The 15,531-nt window shown below is 46.1% G+C and overlaps 1 protein-coding gene across 7 annotated transcripts in view; it reads left to right on the top strand.

The window, feature by feature from the left end:
* The window catches only part of KCTD1 (potassium channel tetramerization domain containing 1), a 139,576-nt gene that overhangs the window by 28,138 nt on the left and 95,907 nt on the right, over nt 1-15,531 (top strand). Inside the window, exon 1 of one of the 7 annotated variants that reach the window (XM_039525474.1) lies at nt 931-1,010. The exons of 3 other annotated variants lie outside the window; for them this stretch is intronic. Coding sequence is in view for 1 of the 4 variants with exons in the window: in XM_039525467.1 (XP_039381401.1) it covers nt 12,960-14,804 (1,845 nt within the window). In the remaining 3 variants the exon portion in view is untranslated. Of the gene's footprint in view, nt 1-930; nt 1,011-12,047; nt 12,367-12,583; nt 12,674-12,886; nt 14,805-15,531 lie in introns of those variants that run through there. 3 more of the 7 variants (XM_039525473.1, XM_039525475.1, XM_039525467.1) reach the window with 3 other exon arrangements.

Genomic DNA, 15,531 nt, shown 5'->3' with positions numbered 1-15,531 from the left:
GGGGGAAAAAGGAGTGGGGGGAAGTGTGTGTGTGGATTGGGGGAATGAGAGAATGTGTGGATTTTCTCCAACTTTCTCTCTCCTTTTATTATTATTTTTGTGACCACCTTTTTCGGGGGGGGGGGAAGGCGGGAGTGAAACATCGTTTTTTTTTCCCTATCACCACTTTTCCCTTCTTTCCAGTTGAAAAGTAGAAGAAAAAGTGTTACTTTCTCTCACTTAACTTTTTAAAAACTTTGTATCACATTTTCCAGTGTGAAGGGGGGGTGAGAGGAGGAAACTAAAAACAGTGAGAAAAGGTAGACATTTTCCCATGATTTTGAAACTAAAAATTAAATATAGATTTTTCCCCCCAGTTTTTTTTAAAGTTGTTTTGTTTTAAATGATTTTTTGGTTGACACTTTTTAATAGAAAACATGTTAGCCTGCTCTAGATATAGCAGTCCTCTGCCTACAAATGTGGTGTCCAGTTCAGAATACCTGTGCTAAAATTAAAGTATGACAAAAGAAGATAGTATGATTCTCTGGCTTGTTAGAGAGGGAGGTGATGCTCTCTGTCCTTGGATTTTGAGAGATCCTCCATGGACTTTGTGTTCATGGTGAGACCATACAAAAAGCTAACATCTACCTCCCTCCCGCCCCCCCACATATAGGCATTTTATAAATGTATTTTGCAGCGTGAAGGAGAGCCGTTATTGATCTGTTCCAACTAGTGCCTTGAGCAATGACTGCTCGTTCCTTTATAAAAAGCATTTTTTTCCTCTTGAATATGGGAGCTGCCTATGTAGTTCTGCCATGTTGTTAATGTGATTATCTAGCAATGAACCCCTCTGTACTTGCTGAAATAGTGGCATGCTGGAAGAAAATGATGTGCATGAAAAATACTGTACAAGAGTGAGCTGTGATGAATCTGCTGAGCAGTCACAGGTTGGCAGAAAAGGAAAACATTCTTTGGCAGTTGGGACGACAGTTGGTCAAGAGTGATTCGCTGAGGCAGTGTGGTATTTCAAGGTAGTTTATGTTTGAGAGCCAGTGGGTAAGGAGCTAGAAAAGCTCCTCCCGACCTAGATGTGGAGCTGTGTAAAAGTGGAACAGCAACATGAAGGGGCCACAAATTATATGTTGGGCAGTCCTTAGCCCTGGCCAGGGGACCTGCAAGATACCCAAGTACCTCTAGGGCTGAAATGAACTAAGAGGGGAAACGAAGCTAATGGCAACCTTTTCTCCAGCCCTAGTCCAGTCGTGTGTCTGAATGCTTATTGGGACCCACCAGATGACACAGCAACTGAGGTGCCTCTGAGTTGTGGTACACTTGACACTCCAAGTACTAAAAAGGGATAGTGTGCCACAGCACTTCAGCAACCCCATCAGGTGGGAATGATTACAAAACCCATAAAGAACAAGCTTGCTCATGAGATGTGCACTGCTTCCTTGTTTGAGCCAAAATATGACATGAGAATTCTCTTCTTGTATTATTTCAGATGTGACCAAAGCTAGGAAGTGCATGTGAAAATTGATTTGCTGCCAATGGAATGTTAATTACTAATTACATCAAAGGAATGTTAGGTTTTCCCTGGTATATTCAGTGGTGTAGTGAGGAGCCTTCTCCCTTGACTTAATCAGAACAATTCAGTAGGAGTCAAGCAGCTATTTAAAAAACAAACCCTAACTGTCTTGGATCTGACAAGCTCATTTGGGAAGGAGAGATGAACAAACTCAAGCTAGTTCCTATTTTGAGATGCAAGAGTTTTGCCTATCTCTAAATCATCCCAAACTAATTCTGGTCTTTTGAGGGAGTCTTTTATGGCTGCTTTGCTTTCAAAACTAATTCTACCTCTGCGCTATGCGTATTACTAAGATTCCATAAACATTCAGACACTGTTGGATTTAGTTTATTTTTTAAACTTTTTGAAGATATCAATATCAAATAGGCCTCCCTGAGAAGAAATGAAATAAAATAAGTTTTGAGGGTTTTTTGTTAAAGGTAACCAGGTGAATAATACTAGATACAAGTACTAAGACAGAGAAATAGGTAAATCTCTGCAAGTGTTCTCATGCTGTTCTGCCAAGGTGCCTAAATGACTGAGGTCCAGGTTTTCAAAAGAGCTTTGCACCCACTAACTCTTAGATCCCATCTGGAAAAAACTGGTAACTACTGGGCGATGAGTCTTTGTGGAAAAACTGGCCACTTCATTTAGGTGCCAAAATGAAAGTATTGGCTACAGAGGTCTTAGCATCCACTAATTGGGGCTAGGCACTCTTGAAAATCTGGTCCTGAACCTTCTGAGGCCAAAAGCAGTTCATTCTCAGTCTTTGACCCCTTTTCTGAGACTGTCAACAAAGTTGCCAAGATGTCTATTTGTGATGTGGGGACCTATCCATTAGGAAATAGGCCCAAACCAACAATTTATTTCACACTGGCCTCGTATCGTTTGACCACAGCATTACCAACCCCAAGTATTCAAAAATCATGAGGGCTTTTTTTTTTTTAAATGTGGGTTCTTTTTCTTTGCCTTTAGGGTGCACTCACTTCACATTTTCAGGTTGTCTCTGCAGCCATGAGAGCTAGAAGCTTCAATTTAAACAAAAGTCAAGTTAAAATTTTCATGCAATTTCTTGATTCCAGCATATGGAGCTTTACGAGAAACACACAATTGTGAGACTTAAGGGTTGGCAACGCTGTCATGGATGTTACTGCATGGGCCGCATTCATACCAGTGAAAAAAGGTTTTATCTGTCATTTTATGAATTTGCAAAACCATCCATTCCCTGGGAAACTTTACTTAAATTTGGAAAACCAGACTGATATAAAATGTCAGGTTGTTGGGACAGAGGTGGTTAAATTGTTTACAGCTGCCTGGGAATTAATACTTCCTTTCCTATACAGTGTAATGCTTCATATTTCTCAGCCAGGTGCAGGACACCACATGAGGTTCTTGTAGAACATTCAGTTGGCACAAGAAACAACATTTTTAAGTCTTCACATACAACTGAGTTACCAGGGCTCAATAATAATTTTCTGGCAGATTAGTCCTGCCCTACAGCAGGTTTTTATGATCATTAAAGCCAGAATGAAAGCAATGGGTCTGGATTTCACACTTTTATATCCTGCTACACTGGGGCTTTGATTTTTGTAACTTGTTTTTCTGTGCAGTGGGTGCTTTGACACCATTCTGAAAGAAAGAAACTGACAGTACACAAATAAATAAGCTAAATTGTAGGAACAGCTCCACAATGGGGTAACTGCCACATTAACTTGGAGAAAAATATTTGAAATAACTTGATAACCATTTTCCAAGGCTGCTCATGGAGAGATTGTGCACTTGTACATTTTAATTGTGACCTTGTTTTTTTTTTGTTGTTGTTTGCTTGTTTTAACAAAGCTTAGAAGTCCTAAGAACCAAGGACTCCACTATCAAATACTTCTATAACAATTTCAGCCCTGGAATGTGCAAAATGATGGCTCTGAGATAGTCTGGCTAGCCAAACTAATTTGTCTTTTTATTTATTTATTTATTTATTTATTTTATCAGCAATTTAAATGTCGTAAAAGGAACCTAAATTGTGATCTTCAAATGAAAAAAACCCCACTCCCACTGATCTTGATTGGCTTTGGATCAGGCCCTTAATCTTTCACTCCGATGAGCAAGCAGCTAACTAAAACAAGGGGCAGCTTACTGATGATGAAACAGATGTCTGAACAGGGTCGCATATTAAAAAATATACTTTACTATCCTTTTTTAAACATACCATATGCTCAACAAAAATGCACTTGCAACGATCAGCAAGTCTTCCTTTTCTTCTGCTTTTAGCAGAAGTGCGTGCGCTCGGTCTCTCTCTGTGATTTCTTTACTTAAAAATGTAGAACTGTTTCAGTTTTTTTTTCTGTCTTGAGCCTTTAACCTAAATAACATAGAATATATTTCAGCTGCATCTTACATGCCTTAAGATCTGTCTTACATCCTGGCTTCTGCCTTTTAAAACTCAAGCACTGAAATTCTGACCAGATCTCACCATAAACTTCACATGAATAGTTATATACACCAACATAATGTCCTAGTCCCTCTCAAGTGCCAGCCAAACCAAATTGTGATGGAAAATAAACTATTCTGTTCATTTTCATTCCCATTAATATACTGCCTAACACTAATAGTCTAAAACTTTTAGTGATATGAATAAAATATTATATTGTGGACAGCAAAAAGGATATGCAGTTTATTCTTGCTCAATAAGGGGCTATGCTTTTTTCCCTTTCAAAGGATAAACTTTATATCCTGGTGTAATCCTTGATGCATACTCTACTAATATAGTTTGTGTGTGTAAATCTTGTAGCATAACTAGAAATTTATATATCTGACATTGCAGTGAGAAGGCAATATTAATTGTCATTCCATTATTATGATGCCAGAAAACTTCTTGAGTTGGCCAAGAGCAGATGTAGGTGCAGGAATTATATAAACCTACTTTGTCAAAACAATACTAAATGAAGCTAAGACAGAAAAAAGAAACTAAATAATTGTATTTGAATGTCAGTCATGACAATCCATATCTACATTTTCTGTGCTAAATCAGTCTGAGGGAAGCTACAGCAATTTTTAAGGACAATGTTTTGTGTATCATCTGAGCTGATTCAATTTTAAAGGGGTTAAAACGTGTCTACAGAAATGTGAGGAGCGGTTTTCAAGCAAGTTAAAGAACTTTAAGAACGGAACAGCCATACTGGGTCAGATCAAAAGTCCATTTAGCCCACTATCCTGTCTTCCAACAGTGGCCAATGCTGGGTGCCCCAGAGGGAATGAACAGAACAGGTAATCATCAAGTGATCCATTCCCAGCTTCTGGCAAACAGAGGCTAGGTACACCATCCCTGCCCATCCTGGCTAATAGCCATTGATGGACCAGTCCTCCAGGAACTTATCTAGGTGTTGTTGTTTTTTTAAAGCCTGTTATAGTCTTGGCTTTCACAACATCCTCTGGCAAAGTGTTCGACAGGTTGACTGGGCAGTGTGTGTGGGGGGGGGGGGGGATACTTCCTTTTGTTTGTTTTAAACCTGCTGCCTATTAATTTCATTTGGTGACCTCTAGCTCTTGTATTATGAGAAGGAGTAAATAACACTTCCTTGTTCACTTTCTCCACACCAGTCATGATTTTATAGACCTCTATCATATCCCCCCTTAGTCATCTCTTTTTCAAGTTGAAAAGTCTCAGTCTTATTAATCTCTCCTCATATGAAAGCTGTTCCATACTCCTAATAATTTTTGTTGCCCTTTTCTGTAACATTTCTAATTCCAATTTGATTGGAAAAACCCACTGTTTTTACCCAGATAGACAGACACTTAGTGGTAGGGTTGCCAGGTGTCCGGTTTTTGACTGGAATGCCCAGTTGAAAAGGGACCCTGGCAGCTCTGGTCAGCAACGCTGACAAGGCCATTAAAAGTCTGGTTGGCAGTGCTGCAGGGCTAAGGCAGGCTAGTCCCTACCTTTTCTGGCACTGTGCTGTGCCCCTGAAGTGGCCAGCAGGTCTCCCCCACATTCCAAATCCCTCAGCCTGGAGCCCCCTCCTGCACCCCAAACTTCTCATCTCTAGCGGGAGCCTCCTCCTATACCCTGAGTCCCTCAGTTCTGGCCCCACCCTGGAGCCCACACCCCCCAGTTAGAGCCCCAGCCCAGTGAAAGTGAGTGAGGGTCGGGGAGAGCGAGCCACTGAGGGAGGGGAAATATAGTCAGTGGGGGCAGGGTAAGGGCATGGGCTTGGGGAAAGGGCAGAGCTAGGGTGTTCAGTTTTGTGTGACTAGAAAGTTGGCAACACTACTTAGTGGTGCACTCCTCACAACAATGACACCACAAAAGGAACTCTTAAAGTGCACAACAAAACAAAGACAACCACTTTATAATTACTACACTAAACAAACTGTTATCATATACTAGAAACCAGCTAGCTGTTTTAAATTGCAGTCAACATCACAGAACCAAAGAAAAATATAAGCTGAAATTCTAATATTTACTTATTAAATAATAATGCATTCCATAGTAACCTCAAACAACTTCTGAAAAAGCTGCTAAAACTTCTATAAATGGGAATGCACCAATAAAACATTACTTCAAATGGCTCAAAAGACGTTAGAGTATAGCTCTTCTGTATTTTTGGGAGCAAAAATGCATCCCCTTCTTTTTCAGCTGAAAATAGAAGCATCTCAAGGTCTTAACTTTTTTTTAAACACAACATTTTTTTAATTTTCTCAATGTTAAATGTATAGACCAGTGGTTTCAAACTGCGGGTTGTGACTCCGTACTGGGTCACAGAATGGAAGGCACCGGGTCACGGCAGCTCTGGTCAGCACCACTGACCGGGCTGTTAAGTCCCGTCGGTGGTGCCGCCCAGCTAAGGCAGGCTAGTCCCTACCTGTTCTGACACCGTGCTGTGCCCCAGAAGTGGGCCTCCTAGGTGGGGAGGCACAGGCCTCCATGTGCTGCTCCCGCCTCCACCTAGGAGCCAGACCTGCTGCTGGCCACTTCGGGGACACAGTGGCTCTGCACCTCAGCTGCTCCACTGACCAGGAGCAGCTGGAGGTAAGCCCGCGCCACAACCCCCTGCCCCAGCCTGAGTCCCCCCTCAAACCCAGAGCCCCTTCCTGCACCCCAAACACCTCATGCCTGGCCCCAACCCCCTCCTGCACCCCAACCCACTGCCCCAGCCTAGAGCCCCCTCCCACACTCCAAACCCCTCATCCCCAGCTCCATTGGGTCATGGGCATCAACTTTCTTCAACTGGGTCTCCAAAAACAAGTTTGAAAACCACTGCTCTACTGCGTACATGCATCACATTGTGCCTGTTCCAGTGGCTCCCTCTAGCGCACTATCAGAGCTGGCTTAATGACATCCAGACAGTCTGTCAATGAACCATGCCTCCTAAACCACTCTATGCGCACAGTTCCATACCATGCATTTCCTCACCCTCGTACCCCACCCAGATGCCTAGTGACCGGACCTGTTACTACCTTCCAAAGGAGAGGCTCCATGGTGAGCCAGCGTGCATTCCACCTGCCATAGCCTGCCAGGAATATGGGTTGGTGGCTGTTCCATGGAGCTGTGACCCATGTATGTGTTTTTGGTATGGTTCATGGAGTCCTCAACACTTGGCCTTTTTGCAGTCAGAGGGAGATTCTGGAGTATGCAGGCCCTTTTCTGCCTCTTCCACAATCTTTTATTAAAGTTTTTCTGCATATCCCCACACCCCTTATTTGTGTACATCCTATCTGTGGTCCCACAAAGTCCAGAGACTTCATCACTCTGCTTCTAGCATTGTCCAAGATGGCGTCCCATTAATCGAGGAAGAGGAAGCTAGACAAGGGGGTGGATTATCTGTGACTGTGGGCCCTATTTCCTGTCACCTGTTTGTTCATATATTCAAGCAGAGTTTCTCTGGGTAGCATCCTCTGACTCCTAGGACTTGCTCTTTGAGTGGTGGGCATTGTGGTTCTTTGTTCAGTGTCCTCTAAATTCCTTGTTTTTACTCTGTAACCTCAATCCCATCGCTGTTTTTGCATTATTTGTCCTCCATATGTAGTTGATCCCTGATGATTTTTTTGTTTGTTTTGTTTTGCAACCTCTTCCTTCCCTTCAGGGATGATCATTTGTTTTTTTCTGGGAGGAACTCACTTCTTCTCAAGGATTAAATAGGGTCATTTTAGCAGTTCCCAAAACAGCCATTTCTCAGTGCAGGAGGGACCTATTCCCTTACACTAGTTGGATTGCACCTCTGGGCAGAATTCTTCTGGGTGGTGTTTGATGGCACCCTTTTTTTTGTAATAGTGGGTGTCTTCTCAATGACCCCTTCCAAATCCCTCATTCTGAACCTTGATCTCCTCACCCCCACTCTGATTTTGTTCTTCATTTCCACAAGCCACTTAGGTCATCCTTGTGTTCTGTTTCTCCCCAGCCTCTGTTAAGGGGGAAAATGTTGGTGTTTCCATAAATGGAATCCACTACAGAGGGCTCAAATAGGTTTAGCATGTCCATTACACCACTTGGCCTTTTAAGGATGGACGTCTGGGTATTTTTAGCTCTTGGGGAAATCCCCATGAAGCACCTGACTAGAAGGGACACATGACCAGGAAGAATAATGGGGACTGGTGACTTCCTACTAGGACTATGTAAGAAGTAGACTGAGTTCAGGTTGAAGGAGATTAGGAACTGGAAAAGATTTTCACAGCAGCCTACAAAAAGATAGCTGCCTGGGAAAGAACTGTGGAACTGGTGAGCTGCCTGTGCAGAGGGATCGGGACAGGAGCAAGACTAGCAGGAAGCTGTGATAAAAGGCCTCAAAGGGCTGGGGAGCTGGATACAAGGGTAAAGAGTTGAATACCTTTAGTGTAAAACCATTGATAAATCAGAACCCGGAGAGGAGATCTTAATTTGGAATACTAGTTCTGTGGCATATGAATACTTAAGGGAATTGGGGAAAAAAAGGGAAACTGAGGCCAGTGGTGAACATCAATGGGGCAGGTACTTTGATAGTGTTACTTGGTGTTTAACATCCTGTTCGTTAAAATGTGTTTAATGCTGCTTGGAATATACCTTATTTTATCAGTGTGCATAGGGCTTATGTTAGAATAGGCCCCAGTCCTGTAATGTTCACAGTGCTCATTGCAGAACTGGGGCTTTGAGCTCTATGGAAGGTGGAGTAGATGCGTTGATTAGGGTTTAAGTAATACCATGACAGTTAGAATTAGATGACTTTGGCAAAGAGGGTTGGGCAATGTAGAATTATTTTCTACAGTCCAATCTAGTTTTAAATGTCTTGAGCAATAGGGCTTTCAGTTCTTTTGGGATACACATGTGCAGGCTAAGTCTGACCTCCAAGAAGACTTCTTACCTGATATTCAAGATGAACTGTTAATTTCTCCCCAATTACAATCCCTTGTAAACTATTTTTGTTCTCCAAATTCCCTCCTGTTTGTTGAGGTGTCTAAAATGTATAGTGATGTTTATATTAAGGTTGCCCGGTGTGTCCTTTCTCCTCTCCAACCTCACTCAAAGTTCTTTTACTTACTTACTCATTATGTACTTGACTCCACATGCAACTCCAGGTCTCTCAACATTGTATATTTCCTGTAATCAGGAATCAATGATTGAAAGAACATTCAGACATAGAAGCTGTCAAGCTGATGGCTTTTTTTTTTTAATTTTAAAAATAAGTTTTATTTCCTTTTGCCCTCAGGGGTACTGATTTTTTTTTTTTAAGATACATGCATTCATGTTTTCTGTGATCCTCCTATACAATAAAAGTAACAATTTTTAAAAATGGAAGTCAGTTGTTAATTAGCTAATCATTTTTAGCACATATGAGAAATACATTTAAAAATAAATTCTAGGACACTCACAGATCACTAGCCCTTGAGACTGAGTTTTTCGAAGGTGAAGAATTTCTCATTGTGTCTTTCAGGTCTTATCCATAGCATAGTGTCTCAGCTTTGTAAATGTCTGTTCTGACTTAGTCTTCCTCAGTGTACAGTCTCCTAGATTTTGGCTCAGAACTGGGCTGCAAATAGCAGATGATAGGAGATTATTTGGATAGTAAAAAAAAAATCTCCCTATATGATGACTGCCTTTAATACTCTGCTCTGTTACATTAGTGTAAGCACAGTAACTTCTTTGACTCCTGTGTAATTACTCTGGTGTAACACAATACTCCTTTCAATTATATTTCGGGCATGGTAGTTAAGCGCTTTTTCTGTAGCATCATGTTGTGCTTATTTCAAATTTGTCTAATCTGCTCTAAAATTTGCACATCAATTCTACATAATTTGTCTCTATTGCAATTATCATTAATAATTTTAGAGCAGCAGAAAGAGTGCTATCACTTGGGCGAGCTTCATGTATGTGTTCCTCCTCGAGTGGCTATACTGAAGCTTAGCCTTGTGTAAAATAACTGGCTGTCTGGTCTGTGACTCATATGGATTACTTAAACTGAAAATTGTTTTAGAAGGCTTAAAGATTAAAAGTCCTTGCTTCTCAGCATTAAAGAATTTCCTACAGATTAGTATGCCTGCTTTAATCACCAACCATCAATTTTGCAATTAAGATTGATTTCAGGTGCAATGACTGCCCATAGTAGCAGCTTAGGGCAAATATTTTTCAATTTATAAAACTCTAACAAAAAATAGCAGCAAACTGTTCAACAGCCAACAAAACTCCCACAGTACTAGAGGTGGAGTGGAGGAGGAACTTAAATTTGTATTTGAATCTGAATCTGTATCAGGAACATGCTACCCTATTTGAATTTAGTAGTACAGTGAGAAATATCAAGCTTTGTCTACAAATATTTAGCTGGAGTTAGAAAATTCTTACTGATGAAATATAAACTGAACTGCACCATACATGTGTGTAACTAACCTGTTAGGGGAGGTGCAAATTTATTTTGGGAGGGTGGTCTGAAAAACAGCTTTCCGTTGAGCATAAAGAGAGTTCTGGTCAGAGAATATAATAATGGTAATCTCTTTTTTTTGGGGGGGGGGGCGCTCATCCCACAGTAATTCTCTAATATAAATGTATGTGTTACATGCAGTGAAATAGAACTAGAAATAGGCTAAAAAGTCTGTAAAAGTGAATTTGTAGTCTAAAAAGTGACCAAAACTGGCAAAACTTTATTAGACAGATCTGCTTTCTCTGAGTATTCAGTTTCTGACTTTTTTAAATTTTTCCTCTCATTACTGCAAAAACACAGTAGCACAAGAAAATATTGGATTTTTTTTCATACTGATTAACAGAACTGTTAACTAAGTTAGACAGGTAGCCCTGTAATAGGATCTCCGTTTTGTTCAAATTATGCCCTCTGTTTTATCTATGCAGCCCAAGTGAAGGCAATACAGTCGCACAACTGTAACTGGAAGCATCATTTGGCCTGCTGAATATTTCTGGTGGTGAAGCACACACAAAACACCATCTTGGCTTATTACTAAAGAATGTGCACTCCCCCTTCAAATTTTGCCTCTTAGACTAGCTTTGTATTATTCATCCATAGTTTTTATGGATCATTGTGCTGCTGAACTGAACTCCATATAAACTGCCCCCTACCAAGGCTCCAGACATTACCTGTTTATAAAAGAGAGGATTATTAGTGGTAAGCCAACAGGGTGATAGACTCTTGCAAACAGACTGAGGTGGGCATTTTAAAACAAATGAAAATTATGATTAGAGTTAAAATGTTATGGGATCTTTCTGACATTTGTGCCATCTCAGAAAGAGGTGCTCTGGTTTAACAAAATAGCTCTACAACCAACCCCTTATTATAAAAACAAAGTTCACCTGGGGAATGTCAATAACATTCCATCACCTTTGTGGATCATAATATCCACGGACTCCCCTTTTATCTATGAATCATATCTGCCCTATTCTGGTACTTGTTCTGACTTGTCTGTGTCTTCCCACCTTTGTTCTAGTTGAAAATACACCAACTACAGAAAAGGGTGGGGGAAGGGTATTTTTGGTCAGTGAAGAGGATAGGGGAGGAGCACCGAGTAAACCTCAATTAATCTATCCGGATTTGTGATATTAAGTAGTGATGGTGTTTAAGGTTTCTAATTATTTCCTTTCCATATTGTTGGGGGAGGGGTGGGGGTTGTAAAAAAAAATGCTGCTTATGTTTTTCGTGCTGCTTTGACAAAGTTTTTGAAAGCTTACAATGTAGAAAACAAAAGAGAGAGGAAGGGAGAAAAATGACCAGAATAACAGGGAGATAAGATTGTGAAATCTTCAACATGTCATCAGAAGGAACGAATGACAGAAGTGGGAAACCGAGCACGACTCGGAGCTGCTTAGAGGGTACCAAACTGGTGGATTTTGCCATTGTGGGATCTAGTTTTAAAATGATGACGCTGAAAATAAGTTTAAGGCTTTTTGCAAAGCTGCAGTGCAGGAAAATGTTGGTGCCTGTGCTCTGCAATCTGACGCGGTGCTTTGCGTGTGTGCAGCTGCCTGTCCCCGCGGTCCGGATAGATCTGGACTCCTTCTTGCCTGCGGAGTGTTGTGTGGGTTTTCCTAGCCCCGGCGGCTTCCTGTGCTACTTGCTGGTGTCTTAACAAGAAGGCAGGAAACAAGCGAGCTGTTTGCAAAGCCCGACACAGCCAGGCTGCGAGCCGGTTTTTAGCGAGCAGTGGGGGGAGAGCAGCTCGGTCTAGGAAAGGACTTTGAGCGGGACCTGTACCTACTGCCTGCACAGCCAACTCTGCCTCTGCGCCTGCAGGGCCTCTGCTCCCCGGCCGCTGTAGTGTCAAGGAACCCGAGCCTGGGCCGAAGCGGCTCCAAGGGCAAGGGGGAGCCAGGCTGAAGTGATGCCACGAAGTTTCACTCCCGCCGGAGTCCGAGAGTGAGTTACACGCTGCTGCTGCTGCTGCTGGGGGCTTGGGAGAGCGGCGAGGCAGGGAGGAGCCGAGCCGCCCGTGTGCGGTGCCTGCCCCCCTTTGCCTCACCTGCTGCCGCTCTCGCTGCACCGCGGGGCTGGGGGGGAGCAGGCTTCCCCGCGCTCTCCCTTCCTTACCCGCTCGGGAGGCTGCTCCAGCGCCCAGCACGGGGCGGGACCCCCGGGCTCTAGGGGGGCGATGAGGGGCCGGGGGCCGCTGTGCTGCTCTCCAGGCATCACTTAGAGCCCGCGGGCTGCCCGGCAGGGAGTGAGGGTAAGTAGCTCCCGCAGCCTAGGTGCTGAGGCCGGCGCTCGCTCCGCCGGTGTCCCCCCCTCCTCTACCGCGCACCGCCGCATGCCTCCCTTCCCTCCCCCCGCCGCGCTCTCCCTTCCCTTTCCCGCCGCGCGGCAGCCCCCGCCGCCGCTGGGAGCGCGCGGCCCCTTTAAGAGCCCAGCTTTGCCTCCCGGTAGCTGAAGGTCATTAAACACAAAAGCTCTCCAGCGCTGCGGTCCAATATAGCGCATGCGCCCTGCCCGAGGACTGGCAGGGAGACGGCAATATGGCGAGAATGCCTGGCAGCGGCGGCGACTGGAACACCGGCAGCAGCGGCGGCGGGGAGAACAATGGGGGGGACCGGCCGCCGGGCCGCGGCGGCACCCACCGCCCCCACCACTACTGCAGCGCGGGGGAGGACGAGGACGGGGAGGACGACGATGAGATCCAGGAGGTGCAGATAACGGGGGACGAGGAGGACGGCGCCGATGGGGGGCTCCTGCTACTGGACGAGGAAGAGGAGGAGGAGGAGGAGGAGGAAATGGGGCTGGAGTGGGACGGCGAGGAGGAGCCGCTGGAGCCCGAGCCGGTCCTTATGATCAGTATGGACCGGGGCAGTGGCGGGCTGGACTCCTCCTGCGGCGGCGGTGGCGGCCGCCTTGGAGGCGGCTGTGGCGGCGGCATCGGGGCAGCAGCAGTGGGGGGCGCCCCAGTCCCCGCTAGCGCCCGGGGCGCGGAGGACTCGGACCCGGAGACCGACCTGCTGCTGCAGCGCCCCGAGCGGGCCCGGCTGAGCGAGAACACCCGGCTGGCCACCCGCTACGCGGTGCGCATCTTCCGGGAGTACCTGAGCGAGAAGTCCCAGAGCCCGGACTTCGAGACCATGGACAAGGGGGCGCTGTGCCGGGTGCTGCGCTCCTTCTACGCCGAGGCCCGCTCCAAGAGCGGCCAGCTCTACTCCAAGTCCTCGCTCATCAGCATCCGCAGCTCCCTCAACCGCTACCTCAACGAGCCGCCCTACTGCCGCACCCTGGACCTGACCAAGGACCCGGAGCTGCGCGCCGCCAACCTGACGCTGGCGGCGGTGATCCGCAAGCTGGAGGAGCAGGGCGCGGGGCCGGTGGTGCAGAAACAAGCCATCACGCGGGCGGACCTGCGCAAGCTGTACACCTGCAGCGTGTTCAGCACCCAGAGCCCCTTCGGGCTGCTCAACAAGGTCTGGTTCGAGACCTGCATGTACTTTTGCACGCGGGGCCGCGAGAACCAGCGCGAGCTGGAGGAGGACTCCTTCGGGCTGGCCATGGACGAGGACGGCCGCAAGTTCGTCTACTTCAAGTCCCTGGGACCCTACCACAAGTCGCGCTCCTCCTCCTGGAGCAAGAAGCGGGCGGAGAGCAGCGACGAGGAGAACCTGCCCCGCATGTACGAGACGGGCACCGAGTTCTGCCCCTACTCCAGCTTCGTCAAGTACCTGGCCAAGCGCAACCCGCTGTGCAAGGCCTTCTTCCAGCGGCCGCGGGACCACTGCAGCGAGGGCGATGTCACCTGGTACGAGAACAAGGCCATCGGCAAGAACCTGCTGGGCACCCGCATGCAGATGCTCTCCAAGGCGGCCAAGCTCTCCAAGACTTACACCAACCATTGCATCGGCGCCGTCTCCATCGCTACCCTCAACAGCATCGCTGGCATCGGCACCAAGCTGGGCGGGCACCACCCGCACCCCGCCGGGGCGGCAGGGGGCTGCTACACCGCCGCCCAGGCCATCCTCAACGGCGGGCACCGGCACCGGCCCCCGCCCGCCCCCGCCAACACCTACATCCTCCCCAAAGACAGCGACGTCCCCCACGTGAAGGCAGAAGCGGCCGCTCTGACCCCGGCCAAGCGCTCCCTCTACGAGGCTGTGTACACTGGGGCGGCCGCGGCCGGGGGGGATGCTTGCGGCCCCTCCTCGTCCCCCAAAAGACTCTGCCTCCGCCCCGCCGAGCCCCTGGACGCTGCTACTGCCGCTGCCTCCGTGGTGGTGGTGTCAGTGAAACACGACCCCCTGCCTCTCCTCCTCCCCGAAGCCAATGGGCACAGAAGCACCAACTCACCCACAGTAGTTTCACCTGCAATTGTTTCCCCCACACAGGTAACAAGAAAACCCGACCCATCTCTATACACAACCCCCTCTTCGCTTCCCAAACCCTCCCCCGCCTGCTCCAGCCAACACCAGACCCCTTTGCAAGGACCAAAGCACACTGCACACCCTGGCAGCAGTCCCAGAGCGGCCGCACTTCAGACAGGCAGCTGCTGCCTCTTTGGCCCTCTAGTGCAAGTCTCACTGTACAGGCATGAAATAGTCTTGTTGCAAGTTACTAAACTTCCGTGCTCTCCCCTCCCCCTCCGTCCCCCCGCCCCCTCTTCTCCCGGAGCTCTCTAAGTAACTGCACTGGTGTTAGCTGCAAGTTTGGGCTCTCTGTGACTTACAGCAAGCGTAGAGTTAATCACTTTCTTTGTAAGAAGAAGGAAGTATGAAATCCCAAATCACTGCTAAGCAAAAGTTTAGAATTGTGGTCCCAGAATAATAGGATTAGTAAATGGACTGTGCAGGCTCCTGTTCTTTTTACAGTAGACGGGAGAGTTATGTAAATCAAGTCAAATTTATTAAATAAGAATTTGAAAGATAATTAATATGCATGGTGTTCTTGATGTGCTAATTAGTTGTTTAAATAACCTCATAAATGCAGGAAACAGCCAAGAAAATACTCAATTATGCCTTAGTCAGGAGGGTGTAATTTTAAACTGTAGAAGTTTGCAAGAGAATTAATGTGACAGTTGCATTCATCTTGTGTGTTTATTAAAAAAGCTCTGTTTCC

Source organism: Mauremys reevesii, linkage group 2, assembly GCF_016161935.1.
Source record: "Mauremys reevesii isolate NIE-2019 linkage group 2, ASM1616193v1, whole genome shotgun sequence".
Lineage (NCBI taxonomy): Eukaryota > Metazoa > Chordata > Testudines > Geoemydidae > Mauremys > Mauremys reevesii.
The sequence above is the reverse complement of the archived record's forward strand: the minus strand, read 5'-3'. Positions and strand labels throughout refer to the sequence as shown.